Raw genomic sequence first — 20579 nt, 5'->3', positions numbered from 1 at the left:
TGAGATTACATTTTGAGAATTATTCATTACTTTGACTATTTTTGTTTGTTTTGTTTTTGAGATGGAGTCTCACTCTGTTGCTCAGGCTGGAGTGCAGTGGTGCGATCTCAGCTCACAGTAAACTTTGCCTCCTGGGTTCAAGTGATTCTCCTGCTGCCTCAGCCTCCTGAGTAGCTGAGATTACAGGTAGATGCCACCACACCTGGCTAATTTTAATAGAGACAAGGTTTCACCATATTGGCCAGGCTGGTCTTGAACTCCTTACCTCAGGTGATGCACCTGCCTCAGCCTCCCAAAGTGCTGGGATTACAGGTGTGAGCCACTGCACCCAGCATCCTTTGACTATCTTATATATAATATTTACACTCCAAGTGGTTCTCTGACCTGTTTTGAAATGCCCATAGTTGATCCAAACTAATAGAGAATAATCTTTATTATATAGTGATTGACAGATAAGGGCTCAAATATTCAGTGGCCTTAGATACCAAAAAGTATATTTCTTCAAGACTACATATGCTCATTAGCAGATCACAAAGTTCAAAGTCCCTTTTGTGCTGCTGCCTCATAGCCATTGATACAAATTCCAATTATCACCTTCCATAAGTTTTTGACATATAAGTACCAGGGGGTTGGATTTATTCCAGGATCTTAAAGGCAGAGCCACCTGAACACCGTGCTGCAGCATGAGGAGTGCTCCTGCTGCTCTGGAGGCCACTGAAACTGAGCATGTTTCTTTGTTCCAGCAAGTACTTAGTTTGGCTTTCATTATTGTCTAAGCTCATTCACTGGATATTTTGGGTTCTCCAAGTGAATTTACTTATAAATATCACAATCAAGATGTTAAGAAAGTCCCTCTCCCCTCCAAAATCTTTCTTTTTAAGTTAGGATCAAACTTAAATGCCAGTTTTAGAAAGCACTCACTTGTTGGGAAGTATTAGGACAACTATACCACATGCCTAGAACTCTGGTGCCAAAAAATTTTCTCGTAAGTTTACTTGTAAAGTGTTTACTCTAAGGTAGAAGAGAGCTGGGCTAACTCTTTTGCCTAGAACTTACTGTATGGGAAAATAAATGGGAAGGGGTTAAGTCCTTGGGCAGATCTCTTCTCTGAACTTCCTCCAGCCCCAAGGGCCCGAGTCTGCCTGCTCCACCTCCTTTTATATCTCTTCCAGTTGAAATGGAGACAGGATCAGGACTTTGCATCCAGCCTCTGGGCTTCCACAGATATGATCTCCCAAGTATTATAAAACTGTGCCTTAGAACAAATTAATACTGAGTGTTTACTATTACCTCCACTACTTCATCTTGCCACAGACACCCAAGCTGAGGCTTGATAACAAATCAGTGTTTCCTCCAACCCTGAAGGAGCTTCAAGTGCCCAATAGACTGAGGACCAACGGCAGGGGTCAGAGTAGGCAGAATCATTCTCTGGCCATGAGCCCTTCCTATGATCTTGCAAATTTCTACACTTCTAGGTATGCTGAGATCTTCTTTTCTCTGGCATTACCTTCTATAAAAATGCCTCAGAACAGCTAGGAAAGGGTAGGTTATTGAAGAGGTAAAGATATGTGCCTTGAAACCTCTGTATCCCAAGTCCATAGGCTTTTACACTAGGGCTCTCTCAGGGACAGAAATTTCATTCTAGGATCTACTCTAGGGTTGTCCAATAGAAATACAATGTAAGCCACATATGTAATTTTAAAGTTTCTACTACCCACCTTAAATAAAATGAACCGGGTAAAATGAATTGAGGAAGGAGACTCAAACATCTAGGATCACCTCCCTCTTGACTTCCACACTGCATTTCAGTAGAAGAAAAGGAAGAAAAGGCGACCTCCTAAGTCGCCTTCCTGTAGATAGCAGGCATAGTATGGGGGAATCTCTCCAGAAGGCATAGTTTTTATTTAAACAAGATCAAATTCCCACCCCACTCCTGCATCGACCAAGACCCTTTCACCTGTAATTTCTAAAACTGTAAACCCAAGACCCTTTCACCTGTAATTTCTAAAACTGTAAACCCAAGACCCTTTCATGTGTAATATCTAGAATTGTAAGCCTATATACAGGCAGAGCTTCTCTTTGTTAAAAGAGCTTGGCTATTGGACAAACAGGTTGCCTCACTCCTGGCCAAAATAGAACACCTCTTCCTAGTTTGGTGTCCAAGAGGTCTGGTTCTTGAGGCCGTTCCTGCTTCAGAATAACATATTTTAATCCAATAGATCTAAAATATTATCATTGTAATACACAAAGAAAAAGTTACCAGTGAGACATTTTACATCATATTTTGAAGGAGGTATTTAAAATCTGGCGTGAATTTTATACTGTGAGCACAGCTCAGTTCCGACTAGTCATATGTGAAGTCCTCCATAGGCATTGGTGGCTCTTGGACACCATATGGGACAGCCAGTACCATGCTCCTCCCTGATGTTTGTTCCTACTTCACATGTACCTCATAATTTCTTTCATACATGGCTCAAGAAACATACTGCACCTCCCTACCAAAGTCACAGCAGCTCACTCACCAGCTGTCTGTTCCTAAGCACAGAGTGTGGAAAAGCTGGAGGAAATCATCCTCTTCCGGTAAGTGCTTTATATTAATCATATTTTCTCTTTATTTTCTTTCTATTCTGAGAGAAAAATAAGCATTGGATGATTTTTCTCTCCCCACTATCTTTTTATTATTATTTCAATTAATTTGAAAGATATATTTCTTTGTTATTCTATTGCTACTTTTAAATGTAAAGAGAAAGGCTGAAGGTTGCAGTGAAGACTGTAGTAAAGATGAGTTACAATCGCTTCAATCTGAGTTGGAAGCTACCCAAATAACAATTATAATGTTTTGGTTTTAGAGCTCAATCCTACATATATGTATACAAAAACATGGTATTTTATTTGCTTATTACTGAATTTTATAGAACCTGGCAAAGGTATTACAAGAATGTAAAAATACAGGCCAATTTCTTTCATTAACATAGATGAAAACAAAATCTAAACAATATATTAGCAAAATAAATCCAGTATTGCATACAACAAATAATGATGTATGTCAGCAATTTGTGGCAGATACAACAAATTGAAATAAATCAGTGTACTAAGCCACATTAACAGAATAAAAATGATAAACAATTATCTCAATAATTTACAGAAAAGACATTGGTTGAATACAATTTTTCATTTTATACAAAAACCAGTAGCAAATTAACAGATCGGAACTTCCGAACTTTGATCCCCTGCATTAACCAAAAAAAACCTGCATCAAATATTATGCTTAACACTATGCAAAATGCTGGAAGCGCCCGCTATCCACCTGAAGACCTGTCATCAGTCAAAGATGTTTACTCTCACCACTTAGGTGCATCCTAGTATTGAGCAAATGTTTAAAACAAAAGAATTGGTGGGGCACAGTGGCTCAGGCCTGTAATCCCAGCACTTTGGGAGGCTGAGGTGGGTGGATCACTTGCGGTCAGGAGTTCTATATCAGCCTGGCCAACACGGTGAAACCCCATCTCTACAGAGATATAAAAATTAGTTGGGTGTGATGGTGGGTGCCTGTAATCCCAGCTACCTGGGATGCTGAGGCAGGAGGTTCGCTTGAACCCAGGAGGCAGCAGTTGCAATGAGTCAAGATCTTGCTGCTGCACTCCATCGTGGGGAACAGAGCAAGACGCTACCTCAAAAAACAAAACAAAACAACAAAAGAATTGAGAACACAGAAAATCAGATCAGAAGAGAGAACCGCATGCTGATTAGCCTCAGGGTACTTATCAGAAGTGGGTGAGAACAGAAGAATATTCAAGAGTTTGGATGACGCAGGGTCATAGGAATCACACAGTTGCAAGGATTAAAATATGGACAAAGAGTGGTGGGAAAGTAATATTTAGAGAAAGTGTAGATGGGGAAGCCATTGTTTGTGACATTATAAAAGGAGACAGTGCCAGCCTCATAATCTAAAAAAACCCCAACACGGCGAGGGGGCACTGTCATGGAGAGGAGCAGGGAAGGGGAAGAATCCTCATAGGCCCTATATTCATGTTTATGCTGTAACCCAATGACCCAGTATCCACTCTGAGGCTGGTATCTGGAATAAGCAGTGTGATTTTTAGCATACTGGTTGAAAGAGAATGCAGGTCTCACTGAATTGCTGCATACACCCAGGATCCAGGCAGTCTTCTTAGCCACATCTACCTCCCAGTAATGCTTTCCAGAGGAGAAGTGCTGGGAGCCCAGGACACTACAGTCATGATGCTTTTCCAGACAGGAAGGTCCAGATACTTTAGCTCCCACAAACCTCACCTGTCTAAGGTTTTTAGCCAGGACAAGATTTAAATTAGCTGTGTGCGGATTCAGAGTCACGTCCACTGTAGGAAAAGGTACAACATCAGCTGATGAGAATGGGGACATGGGTCTCATTATGCTGAGAAGAGGAAACACAGGAAGTGGTTGGAGGAACTGGAACTGTGGTAGGGATGGGGAAGGCATCAACACCTAGGACCTGGGTGGATATGCCTGGGGAGGAGCGTGTGAAAGGAGATCAGAATGTGCCAGCCCACAGCAAGAGGCCATGGCTTCTACTTACCCCAGTAGCTTTGGACATCTGTCAGCTCTGTAATGATAAAAAGAGTTAATAATGTTGAATAGGACCAATTGTCTCATGTCTGGTATCCCTCTCCTTACTAAATTGAGGGGAATGGTGAGGAACGCTGTGAGGATGTCCTTGGCCATTTTATCTCCCCTTAAATACAAACAACATCTTCTTCAGCACACTATATCTCTCCCTCTGGGACCTCCCTCTTTGCTACTCTGCTCAAATACCGACTATATCCTCTATGCTGTTTATTTCTTCCCACGACACTAATTCCACATCCAAACTCTTTCCCCTGAATCTCCTCACCTCTAAACACTCGCAGCATCTTTTTCAGATCTGGGGCTCGAAACATACTTCTCAGCCTTGTAGGGAGAGCTTCTGGCTTCCTCAGGGTCCAGAACTCACTCCTAGAAAGGACAGGACTTCTGAATTCCCACACTGCTGACTGTGTGGGACCACAGCACCTGTCCACCCCTGTTTCTCTTACCTCCCAAGCCTACAGATGAACTTCAATCCTCCTTTTGGAAGAAACTTAGCGTCATTCTACAAACAGCCCTGGCACTGGAGCCAGGAGACCTAGACTGGAAACTATCATCTCCCCATCTACATAAACTTTTTTAAGATTTAACTTCATAAAGCCTCCTTTTGTTTTTCTGTTGTTGTTTTTAGAAAATAAAATAATTTTCCTTTCTCTATGTTCTAGAGACGTTATGCAATTCAGTAAAATAATAGCTGGGAAATCTTTTGCTACCTCTAAAAAAAGATATAAAATATTTAAAATCAGAGGGGCTGAAGATGTCTGCGTTGACAGGCAGAACAGCAGGGGCCTGTTGCTCGGGCTCTGAGAGTGAAGAGCTTCATTCAGAAGGTCTGTGGGCTTAGGCCTTAGGATTTCTCAAAAAACCTTCAAAACAGCATTTTAGAATTTGCTATCTCTGAGAATGTTATGCTGCCAGCTGGAGAAAAGATGTCCTCATCTCCAAATGGAGAGTGCAGATTTCAGAAGGGACAACAGGCTTCATATTTCATGTGTCTGTGAGGAGCATGAAGGTACCAAGTGAGCAAGAGACTTGAGATGTCATCTTGTCGGATGAGACTCTGGAGTATGTGATAGAGAACATGTTTGCTTCCTGGGCTAAATTATTATTTTCAAGAGCTGGGGTTTATGTTTTTACTGGAATTGAGACAAAAGAAAATCTACTAGGGAGCAAGGGCTGGGAGAAAGAAAAACTTAAGGCAAATGTCCCAAGAGCAAATTCTTAAACCTTGAGAAATAATGCAGATGGGAATGTGCCTCTGATAAAATTCACGGGCAGGAGGTTGCAGTGAGCCGAGATTGCACCACTGTACTCCAGCCCAGACTCTGTCTCAAAAAAATAAAAAATAAACAATTTATGGGCAAAGAAAATTCCTGTATATTTTGAGTAACTGTAAACTTAAGAATCAGGGATGAAAGCATGCACAGAGGTTTATGGAACAGTACACTTAATGGGGTGCTTGGAGAGTCACTGATATAGCAACTCTTGACTCTAACAGTACTGTCCCCAAGTGGTGACCTCCCATCACCCACATTTTCCTATCATAGAAGCCAGTTCATTCCCTTTATTTGAGGATGCCAAAACTCTCATGTGATGCACAATTCAAGACCACAGTCTTGAATCTTCCCTACTCTGATTTTTTTTCACTTTCCCACTGATCATGGTTAAAGGAATCATTTTTCAATCCAAGGGCACTACCTCATGTTCTCCTACACGTACCTTTCTGTGACATCTCTCGCATCCTAGGAGGAAAAAGACAGGTTAAGTCAAGGAGTAACAGGTCATGCCCTTATTCACATTCCTCCTTCCATTTCCACCACCCCCTGAAATGACAGAAATAAAGATAATCCTATTGTGGAGGCCACAAAGTAGAGATAAAAGCTCAGGGCAGACTGTCCCTAAGAACCCATGTGAAGACACCAAAAAATACCTCAATTAATTCATCGGGGTCTTGATTTTTACAACACTGCGTGTGTGCATATATGTGTGTAATGTTATGTACGTATAGCACGTATTATTTGTCAGGCATTGTGCCCGGCCCTAGAGAACCTCATAAGATGAAGTCATAATTTCCATCCTTGAGAAGCTTACATTCTGTTCTGCTTGCTGAAGATAAAGCTCATGGGTTTTAAATACGGTTGTTTCTCAAACTTCACCTTCTCTAACCCTCTACCCTACCTTTGCTGACTTCATCCATTTCTTTCATTTTAACACATACATGATGATTCTCAAATCTGTACTTCTGCTCAGCTCTCTTTTCTTATGATTTTGATTAATATCTAGACCAGCAAATGAATCACAGGCACCTCAAATGCAAGATGTTTAAAAGAAAAATCATTCCTGAAACTCTTGTCTCCCTTCTATCCTACTGAATCATACTAGTAACACTTAGTCACCAAATTTAAATAAAATAGGTAGTAACTACCACATATGTACCTTGGCATCATATCTTTGCCCAAGTCAGTCCACTTCACACCCTTAATCTCATTTAGCCACCAGCTGTTCACCTTTACCACTGCCACTGCCAGTCTCATTTCAATAGAATTGGCCTATTCCCTTCCATTTAGTCCTTTTATCTCCTGCTCCATACATCTCAATGACCCCAAAGAAAAGCCTAATTTTGGTCCATATAACACAGGATTAACTATTTTATCTGTAGTAGGGCTGTATATAGTGGCATTTCATAGAGACACAACTCAAACTGGCTTGAATATAGAGCTTGGCAAAGGTGCTGTGTGCGTCAATCTGCAGTAATCACCCAGGACTGTATCAGTCAATGCTGTGTGTGTCAATCTGCAGTAATCACCCAGGACTGTATCAGTCTATGCTGTGTCGGTCAATCTGCGGTAATCATCCAGGACTGTATCAATCTATGCTGTGTGTGTCAATCTGCAGTAATCACCCAGGACTGTATCAATCTATGCTGTGTCTGTCAATCTGCGATAATCATCCAGCACTGTATCAATCTATGCTGTGTCTGTCAATCTGCAGTAATCACCCAGGACTGTATCAGTCAATGCTGTGTGTGTCAATCTGCGGTAATCACCCAGGACTGTATCAGTCTATGCTCTATGTGTCAATCTGCAGTAATCACCCAGGACTGTATCAGTCTATGCTGTGTGTGTCAATCTGCAGTAATCACCCAGGACTGTATCAGTCTATGCTGTGTGTGTCAATCTGCAGTAATCACCCAGGACTGTATCAGTCTATGCTGTGTCTGTCAATCTGCAGTAATCACCCAGGACTGTATCAGTCTATGCTGTGTGTGTCAATCTGCGGTAATCACCCAGGACTGTATCAGTCAATGCTGTGTGTGTCAATCTGCAGTAATCACCCAGGACTGTATCAGTCAATGCTGTGTGTGTCAATCTGCAGTAATCACCCAGGACTGTATCAGTCTATGCTGTGTGTGTCAATCTGCAGTAATCACCCAGGACTGTATCAGTCTATGCTGTGTCTGTCAATCTGCAGTAATCACCCAGGACTGTATCAGTCAATGCTGTGTGTGTCACTCTGCAGTAATCACCCAGGACTGTATCAGTCTATGCTCTATGTGTCAATCTGCAGTAATCACCCAGGACTGTATCAGTCTATGCTGTGTCGGTCAATCTGCAGTAATCACCCAGGACTGTATCAGTCTATGCTGTGTGTGTCAATCTGCAGTAATCACCCAGGACTGTATCAGTCAATGCTGTGTGTGTCAATCTGCGGTAATCACCCAGGACTGTATCAGTCCATGCTGTGTGTGTCAATCTGCGGTAATCACCCAGGACTGTATCAGTCTATGCTGTGTCTGTCAATCTGCAGTAATCACCCAGGACTGTATCAATCTATGCTGTGTGTGTCAATCTGCAGTAATCATCTGGGACTGTATCAGTCTAACATTATGGCTATACTGAGGAACTGAAATGAGGAAATCAATGTGTCATTTCATGGTAACTTCTCTTATTTTGGCTTTATGTTAGTGTCCATATGTTGAAGCTTTTATCTTGGCTATAAAAGCTTAATGGGCAACAAGATACACAGATAAGGAAAAGAGAAGGAAGAATGTCTGTGATGGGAAAATTCTAGGAAATTTATTGTTAGAAAAGACTCAAGTTTAAATGCCTATTGGGCAGTCATACTAATGAATGTGGAAGTATCTAAACTAGCAACACGAATTGATGATTCATTTGCATTAATTTTTTTTTTTTTTTTAATTGAGACAGAGTCTCACTCTGTCACCCAGGATGAAGTGCAGTGGGGTGATCTCAGCTCACTACAACCTCTGCCTCCCGGGTTCAAGAGATTCTTCTGCCTCAATCTCCTGAGTAGCTGGGATTACAGGCATACATGACCATGCCTGGCTAATTATTTTTGTATTTTTAGTAGAGACAGGGTTTCACAGTGTTGGCCAGAGTGGTCTTGATCTTCTGACTTTGTGATCCACCTGATCCGGCCTCCCAAAATGCTGGGATTACAGGGATGAGCCACTGCACCCAGCCTAAAAAATATTCACAGTTTGAGGAGTGTTGAGGAGCCAGAACAAAAGAGTGAAGGAGAAAAGTATCAGGGTAAAATATCAATGAGGAGGACAAAAAGGCAAGAATGAAATGAAGATGCAAAGCAGGAAGCAGTGAATGAGAAAAAGCTCTAATAGGTAGAAAGTATCTACCATATGGCTCTAATACTAGGGCCCAAGAATATGTGAATAAATAATTATTCCATCAACAAAGAAAGAGCAAGAGGAAAGCATAAGGGCAAAACAAACAAACAAACAAACAAACAAAGAATATCTTACACTCTGGAGGTTACAGAATCTCACAAGGTACATCATGCCTCAAATTCACAGCCATGCTAGCCATTCTATGCAGAAAACAGCTGCTAGAACTTCAACCTCAGTTCAAGTTCCTCCATCCAATCTCTCTGGGCTTGATACCTTGTAATCTTCAACCTACATACATACAGACCAGAGCCCAGATCTCAAACACTTGCTCAAATATCTATTACTACAGTACCTTAAATGATTTCACTCTATAAAGAGAGTGAAAACAAAATAGGGCTGGTAATACATTATGTCTAAGAATTTAGCTTAGCGTAAATTTGCCTGTAACTAAGCTGAGTAAGAAGCACTTGACAAATTCCCAATACAGCATCAGAGACAAGAGGTGCCTAAAAAAACAGTGGTTCTCAGTTGGGAGAGCACTGTGTTCTCCCTGGAGCTATCATGGCAGTGTCTGAAGAAATCTGGGGCTGTCATATCTGAGGTGGTGCTGCTGACATCTAGTGGGCAGATGCCAGAGATGCTGCTAAAAGGAGACTGCCTGGCAGCAAAGAATTATCCAGCCAGAAATGTAAATTGTGCCAAGACTCAGAAAGAAAAAACATAAAGAACATCACTGGATGCAACAGATCTTCTCCACAGCATCAAATAAACTTTCAGACCACCCTTTATAAATAAAAATGGGAGGCCGGTGTGGTGGCTCATGCCTGTAATCCCAGCACTTTAGGAGGCTGAGGCGAGTAGATCAGTTAAGGTCAGAAGTTCAAGACCAGCCTGGACAACATGGTGAAACACTCTCTCTACTAAAAATACAAAAATTAGCTGGGCATGGTGGCAGGTGGCTGTAATCCCGGCTACTTGGGAGGCTGAGGCAAGAGAATAGCTTGAACTCAGGAGGTAGAGGTTGCAGTGAGCTGAGATTGTGTCATTGCACTCCAGCAAACAAGACTCCATCTTAAAAAAAAAGGAGGGGGGTTTTCCCTTGCATTTGTACTCTGAATTATCTTATGCTTTGCTCTATACCTCTAAATAGTTTAATAGGAAATAGGCACTATCGTGCCAAAGGAATGCTTTTTCTTGTCCCTGTAGTGATGGTAGTCTGATGCCCCAGAAAGGAAGAAAAGTTAGTTTCTCTTTTCCTTGAGTCTCTGATCTGGGCTCCTTCACAAGCCTTACCTGCAGCAGCTCCATTGTTGACCCCTGACATCGACGCTCCAGATCGGAGATGAGCTCTCTCAGCGACTGGCTCTGGTGGACCAGGTCATTCTCAGCCTCTTCTATAATACGCAGCCCCTTCTTCTCTTCCTCCTCCAGCTTTTTCAGCTCCCGCTGCTCCGCTCTGTCTAGGATGTTTCGCAGCTGATTAAACTCTGTCTGGATCCGGTACCTCTCAGGCTCCATCTGATTCTTCAGGAATAGGGAAGAAAAAGAGGCTGCTAGTCTGTTACACTGAGGGTCTCCCCTATAAAAAGTGGGGGAATTGCACTCAAGTCTGCTTTTCTGGGCCAGGCTCTCTGAGAGAGGGAGGGTAAATGCTGCAGGGAAAAGCCTATGTAGGCTGCTTTTTCCTTCTTTTCTCCCTTCAGCTCTGCCCAGACCATTACCCCCAGGATGCTTTATCTAGGCCTTTTAGATATCAACTGTGATTCCTGGGTGAGGTTTAGATTCCAGGAAGCCTCCCTCACCAATTTAGAGTACTGAGGAAGAAATTACCAGCCTGTGACTAACCTGTCATTCCCAGGAAGCCAAAGAGACTGAAACTGTACAGCAAGATCCAGAATTATGAATCGGGCAACCCCTGACCACGGGTCCTCTGCTATGTGATTGTCTCGGTTCAGTTTTGATGTTTGCTATTTAGCTCCCCTCTCCTCCCCGTTTGGAAGGAATGTAGTGGAAGAACAGGCAAAGGAAAGCTCTTCTAGTCATGGTATCAGAGGACAGGCAGGACCAGGACTCCTTTGCCTTCAGCCCCTATGACCTGCCCTGATTCCTGCTCCAGGACATCCTCAGAAAAAGTCCCCCTTGCCTTCCAGGTCGTCCTCTTCTCTCTGATAAAAGCTGTTAGCTTCTCAGCTTCTTGCTGCTCTTGCTTCAGCTTCTTTAGAGACTCCTGAAACTTCTCCTGGAATAAACAAATCACGTTAAGCAGGATCAAGCCTTTAGTTGACTCGGTACCCCGACATGGAATGAATAGGACAGAGATTCTGCTAACCTCAAAAGAAGCCTTTCCCAACCTAGGACGAAAACTTGAGAGAAGGCCAACATATCTTTTATATACAGCGGATAAAAACCAACAGGAATAGATTGATTCTCCATCCTCCTTGGGAAGGTGACTGACCACAAAACACCTGTGGCTCATGCCTGAAATCCCAGCACTTTGGGAGACCGAGGCAGGTAGATCGCCTGAGCTCAGAAGTTTGAGACCAGCCTGGGCAACATGGCACAACCCCACCTCTGCTAAACACACACACATACAATTTGCTGGGCACAGTGGTGCACGCCTGTAGTCCCAGATACTCAGGAAGCTGGGCATGAGAACTGCTTGAACCTGGGAGGCAGAGGTTGCAGTGAGCCAAGATTGTGCCACTGCACTCCAGCCTGGGCGACAGAGTGAGACTCCGTCTCAAAATAAATACATAAGTAAAAAAATGCATTTACTTTCACTACCAACATATCTCCATACTCAATCAACCAAGTACCCCTTTTCCCCCCAGCAGTTCTGTCTACTCAATCTGGTATAGCAAGTAAAAGATAAAGTCTCTAGTCTCAATCAGGGAGGGAGCTTCCAGGTTCCTTCTCTAGGTAAATAAAAGCACTATAAAGAAATTAGATCAGAGCATGACAAAATGTTAAAATCTATCAAAGAATCTGTTTCTCCATCTCCCCCTCCACCCTGGGGTCCCACCTGGTACTCCTGGGCAACCTCCTCCATGAGGAACGTGTGGTGACCACGGTGCTCCTCAGACCGTTCACAAAGCCAACAAATGACCTTCCCATCATCCTTACAGAAGAGCTGCAGCTTTTCTCCATGGTCTGCACAAAGAACTGCTTTCAGCTGCTTCCCAGCGCCCAACACCACCTCTCTGAGCCTCCCCGCTATGTTGGCCAGGTGTCGATTAGGCCGCAGGTTCCCAAGCTGGTAGCTGGACTGACACACAGGGCACCTTCTTTCCCCTTCTTGACCAATCATTGATTCCCTGCTGTTCGGTGTGAGGCAGGCTTGGCAGAAGCTGTGGCCACAGTCTAAGCTCAGGGGTTCTGTCAGAAGCTCCAGGCAGATGGGGCAGGTCACCTCTTCCTGTATGTCCACCAGTACTGTTGAAGTCATTGTGGCTACTTTCCTGGCTCCTGCCTGCCCAGCCCTGATTTCTAAGATATCTCCTGCTTGTAGAATCCTAGGTAGATAAGCAAACAAAAAAGGGTCATGGTAAGAAAGCAGGGAGAAAGAAAGGGATACTGACTGCCCAGTCCTGGATAAAGAGGTCAGACACCTGGGGTAACATGGGCTTCTCATTCTAATTGCCAACACTTTCTTTATCCTAGCTCACATAAGACACCAATTTCTTCTCGTGTTAGAACAGTGGTTATGATTTCCTCTTGCTCCTATTGAATGAAGTGACAAACTGAAGTCCTGGGAAGGAGGGGCCTGTGTAAGTCACTGTCTGTGTGACCTTTTCTTTTTTCTTTTATTTGAGAAGGAGACTCACTCAGTCACCTAGGCTGGAATGCAGTGGTGTGATCTCAGCTCACTACAACCTCTGCCTCCAGAGTTCATGCAATTCTGCCTCAGCCTCCCGAGTAGCTGGAATTACAGGTGCATGTTACCACACCCAGCTAATTTTTGTATTTTTAGCAGAGACAGAGTTTCACCATGTTAGCCAGACTGGTCTTGAACTCCTGACCTTAAGTGATCCGCCTGCTTCGGCCTCTCAAAGTGCTGGGATTACAGGCATGAGCCACCACGCCTGGCCTGTGTGACCTTTTCTCACCCAAAACATCTCCTCAATGTTAAAAGTGCCCCAAACTACTGCTGCCTCAGAATTCTTGCCTTTGCTGTTCATGATGGAAGGATGACCCTTTACTCTGCTACCTGCATGACTTACTAGCTCCTTACCCATTCCCTTATCAGAAGGGTCTGCTCTGACTAGTCTGCTTAAAGCATAGCCACCATACAGTCACTCTCCACATACTTGCCTCGTTATTTTACTTCTTACACCACCTAACATAGATCTTTACTTCCTGAATCCTCTCAATAAAAGGTAAGCTCCATGAGATCAGAGACTGTTTTTGTTCATGGCTGCATCCTTGGCAGCTAGCACAGAGCCTGACATATAGGTCCTCGCCTTTTGGTGAATGAAAGGTCAGAACCCCCTCATCCTCAACAATGATTATCGGTGACTTTTCTCATGAGCTCTTTCACCTCTTTGCCATCACTCTGGCATTACTTCTGGTATCTGATCTCCAAAACTGTGCAAACACTTCCACCTCAGAACAGCCTTGCTCCACATAGAGTTCTCTCACCCAAGAGGCTCCCCTTCTCAGAAAAAAACAAAAAACAAAGAAACAGCAATGGCCACAATAAGGGGAGGTAATTTTTTGTTGTTGTTGAGACTGAGTCTTGCTATTGCCCAGGCTGGAGTGCAGTGGTGTGATCTTGGCTCACTGCAAACTCCGCATCCCAGGTTCAAGCGATTCTCATGCCTCAGCCTCCAGAGTAGCTGGGATTACAGACAAGTGCCACCACACTCAGCTAATGTTTGCATTTTAGGTAGAAACAGGGTTTCACCATGTTGGCCATGCTGGTCTCAAACTTCTGACTTCAAGTGATCCATCCACTTCGTCCTCCCAAAGTGCTGGGATTACATGCGTAAGCCACTGTGCCCAGCCTGGGGGGTGGTAATATTTTTACAACTAATGATTCTCTCACCAGTTGTGATTTAGAAATCACATTCTCCTGCTTTCTCTATCCTTCGTGGGACAACTCTGCATAAACAAGAGTATTCTCAATTCTTCAGTAAGAAGAAACATTAAGTGACTTTACAAAATCACGCATCTTGTTAAGTTGTAGAACTGGCATAACCTGACCTTTCCAGGGTCCCAGTTCAAAGCTTTGTCCTCAAACTCGTAACTTAAACCAAAGACAGTCAGTTGTAAAGGCTGTAAAGGTCAGGCACGGACCAAGTGTTTTGGAAGTATGGAAATAGGAGAGATCCTATTTGATGATGGGATTTTGCCAGGGCCTGTCCTAAACTTCAACAGGATCCCAAGGGGGCCCATACGTAAGGAGAGGTGGCCGGTAAGCAGTTGAGGCCTTATATCTTCATTGAGAAATACTATTTTTAGTCTCTATTCGTTTTTCTTGGAAGAGTTCTGTTGATAAATTACATTATCATTGCTCAAAATCACACCAAAAATACTCTTTATAAATTTTTAAAAACGGTTTCCAGCATTGAGTTATTTTCATTGGGGGACATTTGTTCTGCTTGCCTACCTGGAGTTGTGTTTGGGACACCAAAGAAAAGCCAGCTGACACTGCCTATTTGGAGTTGCTCTGGCCATGGTCCCATGTGTGACCCTGTTGTTCTGGACAGGCCACAGTAGGTAGGGAGCAGGTGGAATTCTCTAATTTGTCTTTGGCTGGCTTCCCAGCAAAAACAAATGTATATTGATGTAAAAAACATGGTCTGTGTGGGCCTAAACACAGGTCCTGTGAATTGTACCAATTTACCCCCATCTTGAGGGCCTGATAGATTTAAAAAGTATATCAAATTGCCTCCTAATAACAACACTCCCTCTAATAGAAAGGGCCTGAGAAAGTGTCTCAGATAAGGGCAAGAAAAGGTCATGGGACATAAGCATAAGCCTCCTAGTGGCCCAGCTGGAGGGTCTAGTGAGCTGAAAACAGGTCCTCGGTGCTGCCATCTAGTGTTCTATGGTGCTCCAGCAAGTACTGGCCTGGGTCTTCAGCATTGCCATGCTTAGTAGCAGCAATGCTCACAGCAAATATTTTCAGACCATTATGTACTCAGCAAAAATTTAATTATTTTGTATGCAATAACTCAATAACTCCATATAACAACATTATGAATGTCCCTTAAATCTCATTTCATAGTTGTGTAAACTGAGATTTAGATGAAGTGGTGACGCCGTTTTGAATGCAGATCCGCAGGCTACAGAGCTGGAGCTCTTATTACTCATTTACATTCCTCATCTCCATAAAGCGTGCAAAATGTAATTTTTAACAAATTAATGAACTCTGTACATCTAACTGCCAGTACTAATTCGTATGACAGATGTATTTACCTATCATCTGATACTTTTTAACCGAATTAATCACATCTATGGGAACTGCACTATTATTTCCTTTGTTAATACAGCCTACCATACCCACATCATCACACTTAGCACACTGCACTATAAGGCTCTATTGCCTTTGATAAAGCATTATGAGGGCAGAGGCGCAGTCTCACTTTATCTTCCAGGTGTTCTAGACCTTAGCACTGCAACTAACAAAGGAAATGATCAATTAACTTTATAATGGATTGAAAATTACAACTTACTGCTGAGCTTAGTTGGCCTTGATGTTGGCACTAGAGTATAGAAATAAATGTGCTATCTTATGAAAGTGTTACTGTTAAAAAATAATTGTGTTGATATTATATTACTATTATTATTTTTCAGACCAAGTCTCGCTCTGTCACTAGGCTAGAGTTCAGTGGCATGATCTTGGTTCACTGCAACCTCTGCCTCTCGGGTTCAAGTGATGTTCCTGCCTTAGCCTTCTGAGTAGCTGGGACTACAGGCACGTGCCACCACACCCAGCTAATTTTTGTATTTTTAGTAGAGACAGGGTTTCACCATGTTGGCCAGGATGGTCTCGATATTTTGACCTCGTGATCTGCCTGCCTCAGCCTCCCAAAATGCTGGGATTACAGGTGTAAGCCGCCATGCTCAGCTTGATATATTTTAATTGAAAGTCCAATTCCAATCCATCTTCCCCAACAAACACATGCACACTTTCATTTCAGGCAAAACTGTACTTAGTACACCCAATTCTCTTGAAGGAGAATTACTGCCTCATAAACGGAATGTAGTAATAGCTCCAAACTGGAAAGAATCCATGAGATCACTAACTGGTAAATGAACAGACGGCTATATCCATACAATGGCTTATTACGAAACAAACTGCAAATACATACAACAAGATAAATCTCAAAAGCATTACCCAAAGTGGAAGAACCTAGACATCAAATTTAAGTTACTGTATGATGCTATTTATATGAAATCCTAGAAAAGAGAAAGCTATAGTATTTGAAAGCACATCAGTGGAAGCCAGGGCCCAGGAGTGGGAGAAGAAGACGAACTGAAAAGGGCATAAGGAAATTTGAAGGATGATGGAAATACCCTTTATATATCATGATCATGGTGGTGGTTACACAACTGACTACAACTGAAAACTCACAGAGTTGTATGTTATGCTTAAAATTTAGTACTTACTAGATATAAATTATAACTCAATAAACCTGACAGGAACAAAAAAAATACAAGAAAAATGAAAGGCTTGGTTTCTTATCTTCAAAGCATAATGGAACTGTGCTGTCAAACATGGAGCCCCATGTGGCTACTGAGCATTTGAAGTGTGGCTACTCAGAAATGAGGTGTTTTAAGTACATAATACACATTGGATTTTGAAGATTTAATTTAAAAAAATTAAAGTATCTTATTAATAATTTTTTATATTGATCATATCATATCCTAACAGGATTTTGCACATGTTGGATTAAATAAAATATATTAAAATGAATTTTGCCTGCTTATTTTTAAGGAGGCTACTTGAATATGTAAAATTACCCATGTGGCTTCATTCTATTTCTATTTGATTATATGTCTTTTTTTCTATGTAATACTCTGCTTTAGATATTCATTTCATAATATTACTCTGCTTAAGAGAAAAATTCTTGAGTAGAAAAAAGATGTGAGAGTTGAGGTCTCTTGTGAAAGTTGAGGCCTGGGAAAGAATTGTGAAGGAGGGAAGCATACGTTTAGATTAGATTTGAGTGACCTTTGCCCACACACCAGCAGCACTGCCCACTGCAGCTGAGTGCAGCCCAAGGGAGATTCGGGAGGCTGCCAGTTTCCAACTGAGACCAAGTCTCCAGAGCCTTGAGAGAAGACAGCATTCTGACGGTGAGGAGTGCAGACCAGGAGAGCCTGCAGTCCCAGAGCCCAGTGGATCAAATTAGCCGTAGAAAGAGCCCGAATTCAAGACCAGGTGGGACCAATTAAATCAGAACCAGATGCCAGAAAAGAATGTCTGCTAACTAGCAACACTGCAACCACTTGGGGTTCTTTACAAAGAATCTCAGTCTTTCCTGGAATGATTCAGAATCTGCACTTTACTAAGTTCTCTAGGTGATTCTTATGCACACTAAGGCTTCAGAAGCACTGCCCTAGAGAAAGGAGCCTTTCCCAAAAGTGGATACAATTTAGGGCGTAAAACAGCTAGAAGAGGGAGGAGAACAGAGAATGGCTTTCTATTTAGATAAGAAGCATCTACTAGAGTGGAAGCTCACATCGATATCAAAATGGCTTTCAAAATAAAAATCAGTGACCGAGCAGGGGATACCCGGGCTGGTGTAGGCTGGAGGTTCAGAGTTCGGAATGACAGGGCAGGCCTGTCCACCAGCGGGGAGCTCTAGTGAAAGTGGAATAAAATAGGTGGCAATTGCATTTATAAGTGAGTTGGGCATGAGTTCTTGCACTTTAGGAATAACATTTAAAAAAATCTTTATCTAGGGTTATATTTAACCTATTATCTGGAATTGATTATCTAACATAGGAATCAATAAATATTTGAAGTGGAATATGGTTTCAAAAAACATTTAATTTCCACTTCAAAAGCATTTCCACTCCCTGCATTTCAAAAACCTATAATTTAAAAATTGTTTGGATTGGGCATTTTTTTAATGCTAGGCATGGAGTTTGCCAGTAATAATGACCATAATTTCAACATTGTCAGGCAGCCTTCTAGTTATTTAAATCTGTCTCACTGAATCCTCACCAAAACATTACTCCGTCCGCTTTATAGATGGAAAAAAACCAAAGCTCAAAGTCAGGTTAGCAGTCTTTGGGCACACAGCCAGTGTCTGTCAGAGTCAGGATTTGAACACATCAGTCTGGCTGTGGCATCTATGCTCCTAACCACACATTTCTGTCTCTGTTGAATGAGTAAATAAAACGTCTCTAACTTCAGTGGGCTCACTTGCAGTGAGGAAGAAAAATAAGTAAAAATAAAATTATCTATATAATGAGTTCCGAAAGGGAAAGGATCTATCTCTTTCACTGCTCTGTCACCTCTGCCAGAAGTGACAATAAGAGCCAGTCAACAGAATGGTAGACATCCCTCTCCGACTGGCACACCTGGGGAACGAGAAGTCGGACAAATTCCAGATGTAAGCAATATCAGGTGGTTAAAGTTCTTCAGAGCAATCCAAGGCGTCTTAAACTAATTTTGAGGAACAGAGTGCGCTCACTCGTCTTTTATCTAAACTCAACCACGCACGTCTCCGCTCCGGTGAGAGAAAGGCAGGGACTCCCTCCTCCGCCAGCCTTTGGCCTTTGAACAGACAGACCACAGGTCTAGAGACTGCGGAAGGCTCATCTCCCAACTCCCTCGGGGAGACTCCTCCCAGGGGCCGCCTGGGATGGAGGATAAATGGTGCTCACTTCCTGGAGTGGCCGGGCTGGAGATGGGGGAGGGGAGGGGAGGGGGGAAGGGATGCTGACTCTGAATCCACGCCTGACACACGGTTTGCCGCGACTCCCTAACGCGAAGTTTCCAGAGCTGCCTCCCTTACATGACTTTAGCTTCTAGAATTGAGGTTTAACTCTCACTACCCTTTGCAAGGCCTATTCCCAGCTGCAAGGGTGCCTCTTCTGTGCTCCCTTCCCAAACTTGAGTCAACTAAAAACTGCAGAAGTCTCCCTCACTCTTCTTCCACCCGTGAACCCCCAACCCGACCTACAGGGCGGGTCAAACTCTCCAGACAAGTAGGGACAGTGGTGGCTGGCCAGAAAATGAATTTGCTCACTAACCTGGAATCTGCGGCGTGGATCAGAGCCGAGAGGCAGCAGCCGCGTCCTCCACCCAACCCGAAAGACTCAGGGGGGAAGGGGCGGGACCAGGGGAGGAGGAGGGTCAAATTGTCCGCACCGCGGGACAGCCACCGGATTCCATAGGTGTGTGGTCACCCATGCCCATCAGGTGGTAAGGGAGATCAAGATAGTTTTTGAAGGCGGCAGTGCAAAGCTGTTCGTCTTACCTGATGAACGGCAAATCCGGAGGCCTTTGAGAACCCCCGAAGGCCAGAGATGACCCTCGTAAACTGTCTGCAGTGTACTGTAGCTTTCCAATCCTAACAGAGTTTAATCACACTGATAATACACCTGTGCTCCATATATACATATTAATTTAAATATCTAAATTTTAAAAATAAAGTCATGCAAATGAGTAAAAGGTAACCCCTTTGCATAGTGGCATGTTTTGCAAGGCGATCATTAAAATTTATCAGTTTAAAATTACATATATGTATGTATAAAGCTGTGTGTGTGTGTGTATTTGTAATTCTGACCTATATAACTAGAAGACAATAAATCTTTGTTTTTCTTTAGGTCTATGAATACACGAAAAGCTTATAGAGCCTCAGAACTCTAACTATAGGGTTTCAATAGCACAAAAACTCTGAGAAGAAAAGAATGCCAAAGTTCCTCCCTAAGGAGACTGGTTAGATGAGTATCACCTGGCTTAGAAGGTGGACTGGGGAGTGAGGTATAGAGAAAGAAGGGACTGGGGTGGCCAGATAAAAGTCAGGACAAAGGATTGAGCAGTAGGGAGAGAACTGAGTTAAGTAGAAAGAGGTTTCTCTGAACAGTCCCCAGGCAAATGGAAGGTCACTGGAATCTCATAATAAGAAGTGGAGATATATGTTACTATTTCAATGAGTACCTCAGGTCCACAGGCTTAAGAAGCCACATAAAGGGTATTTTAGAACACCCCTTTGTGGCTTTCTTCACAAGGGTTTTAGGTATGGCTGCCTCCATATTGCCCATGGATGACACTGCTGGTCAAAGCCTGCTTATGCTCTGAGATTCTCCTGGCCCCACCCAAACTGTCCAGTATGGGCACCAACCTGCC

At 42.9% G+C, this 20579-nt stretch overlaps 1 protein-coding gene across 2 annotated transcripts; it reads right to left on the bottom strand.

The window, feature by feature from the left end:
• Positions 1 to 2867: 2867 nt before the first annotated feature.
• Positions 2868 to 19548, bottom strand: TRIM6 (tripartite motif containing 6). Of its 2 annotated transcripts, XM_035265594.3 has the most exons (8): positions 19481 to 19548; positions 12291 to 12780; positions 11412 to 11507; positions 10562 to 10792; positions 6343 to 6365; positions 4892 to 4992; positions 4577 to 4603; positions 2868 to 4358 (listed from the first exon to the last, which is right to left on the bottom strand). In XM_035265594.3, the coding sequence occupies exons 2-8, from the start codon at positions 12711 to 12713 to the stop codon at positions 3793 to 3795; spliced, it is 1467 nt and encodes a 488-aa protein (XP_035121485.1). In that variant the 5' UTR covers positions 12714 to 12780; positions 19481 to 19548; the 3' UTR covers positions 2868 to 3792. The 2 variants fall into 2 exon arrangements, with proteins under 2 accessions (XP_035121485.1, XP_035121486.1); XM_035265595.3 differs by lacking the exon at positions 12291 to 12780.
• Positions 19549 to 20579: the final 1031 nt, after the last annotated feature.

The sequence above is a fragment of the Callithrix jacchus genome, chromosome 10 (assembly GCF_049354715.1).
Source record: "Callithrix jacchus isolate 240 chromosome 10, calJac240_pri, whole genome shotgun sequence".
Lineage (NCBI taxonomy): Eukaryota > Metazoa > Chordata > Mammalia > Primates > Cebidae > Callithrix > Callithrix jacchus.
This window is presented reverse-complemented; position numbering and strand designations above follow the sequence as displayed.

Bases quoted from the DNA above. Each gene is read 5' to 3' on its own strand.
- TRIM6 (XM_035265594.3), bottom strand. From the start codon at position 12,713: ATGACTTCAACAGTACTGGTGGACATACAGGAAGAGGTGACCTGCCCC. The intron at 4,993-6,342 runs GTACGTGTAGGA...TGTCCTTTCTAG, and splicing joins GCGAGAGATGTCACAGAAAG to GAGTGAGTTCTGGACCCTGA. The intron at 4,359-4,576 runs GTAAGTAGAAGC...CTTTTCCTACAG, and splicing joins AGATGTCCAAAGCTACTGGG to TGGACGTGACTCTGAATCCG.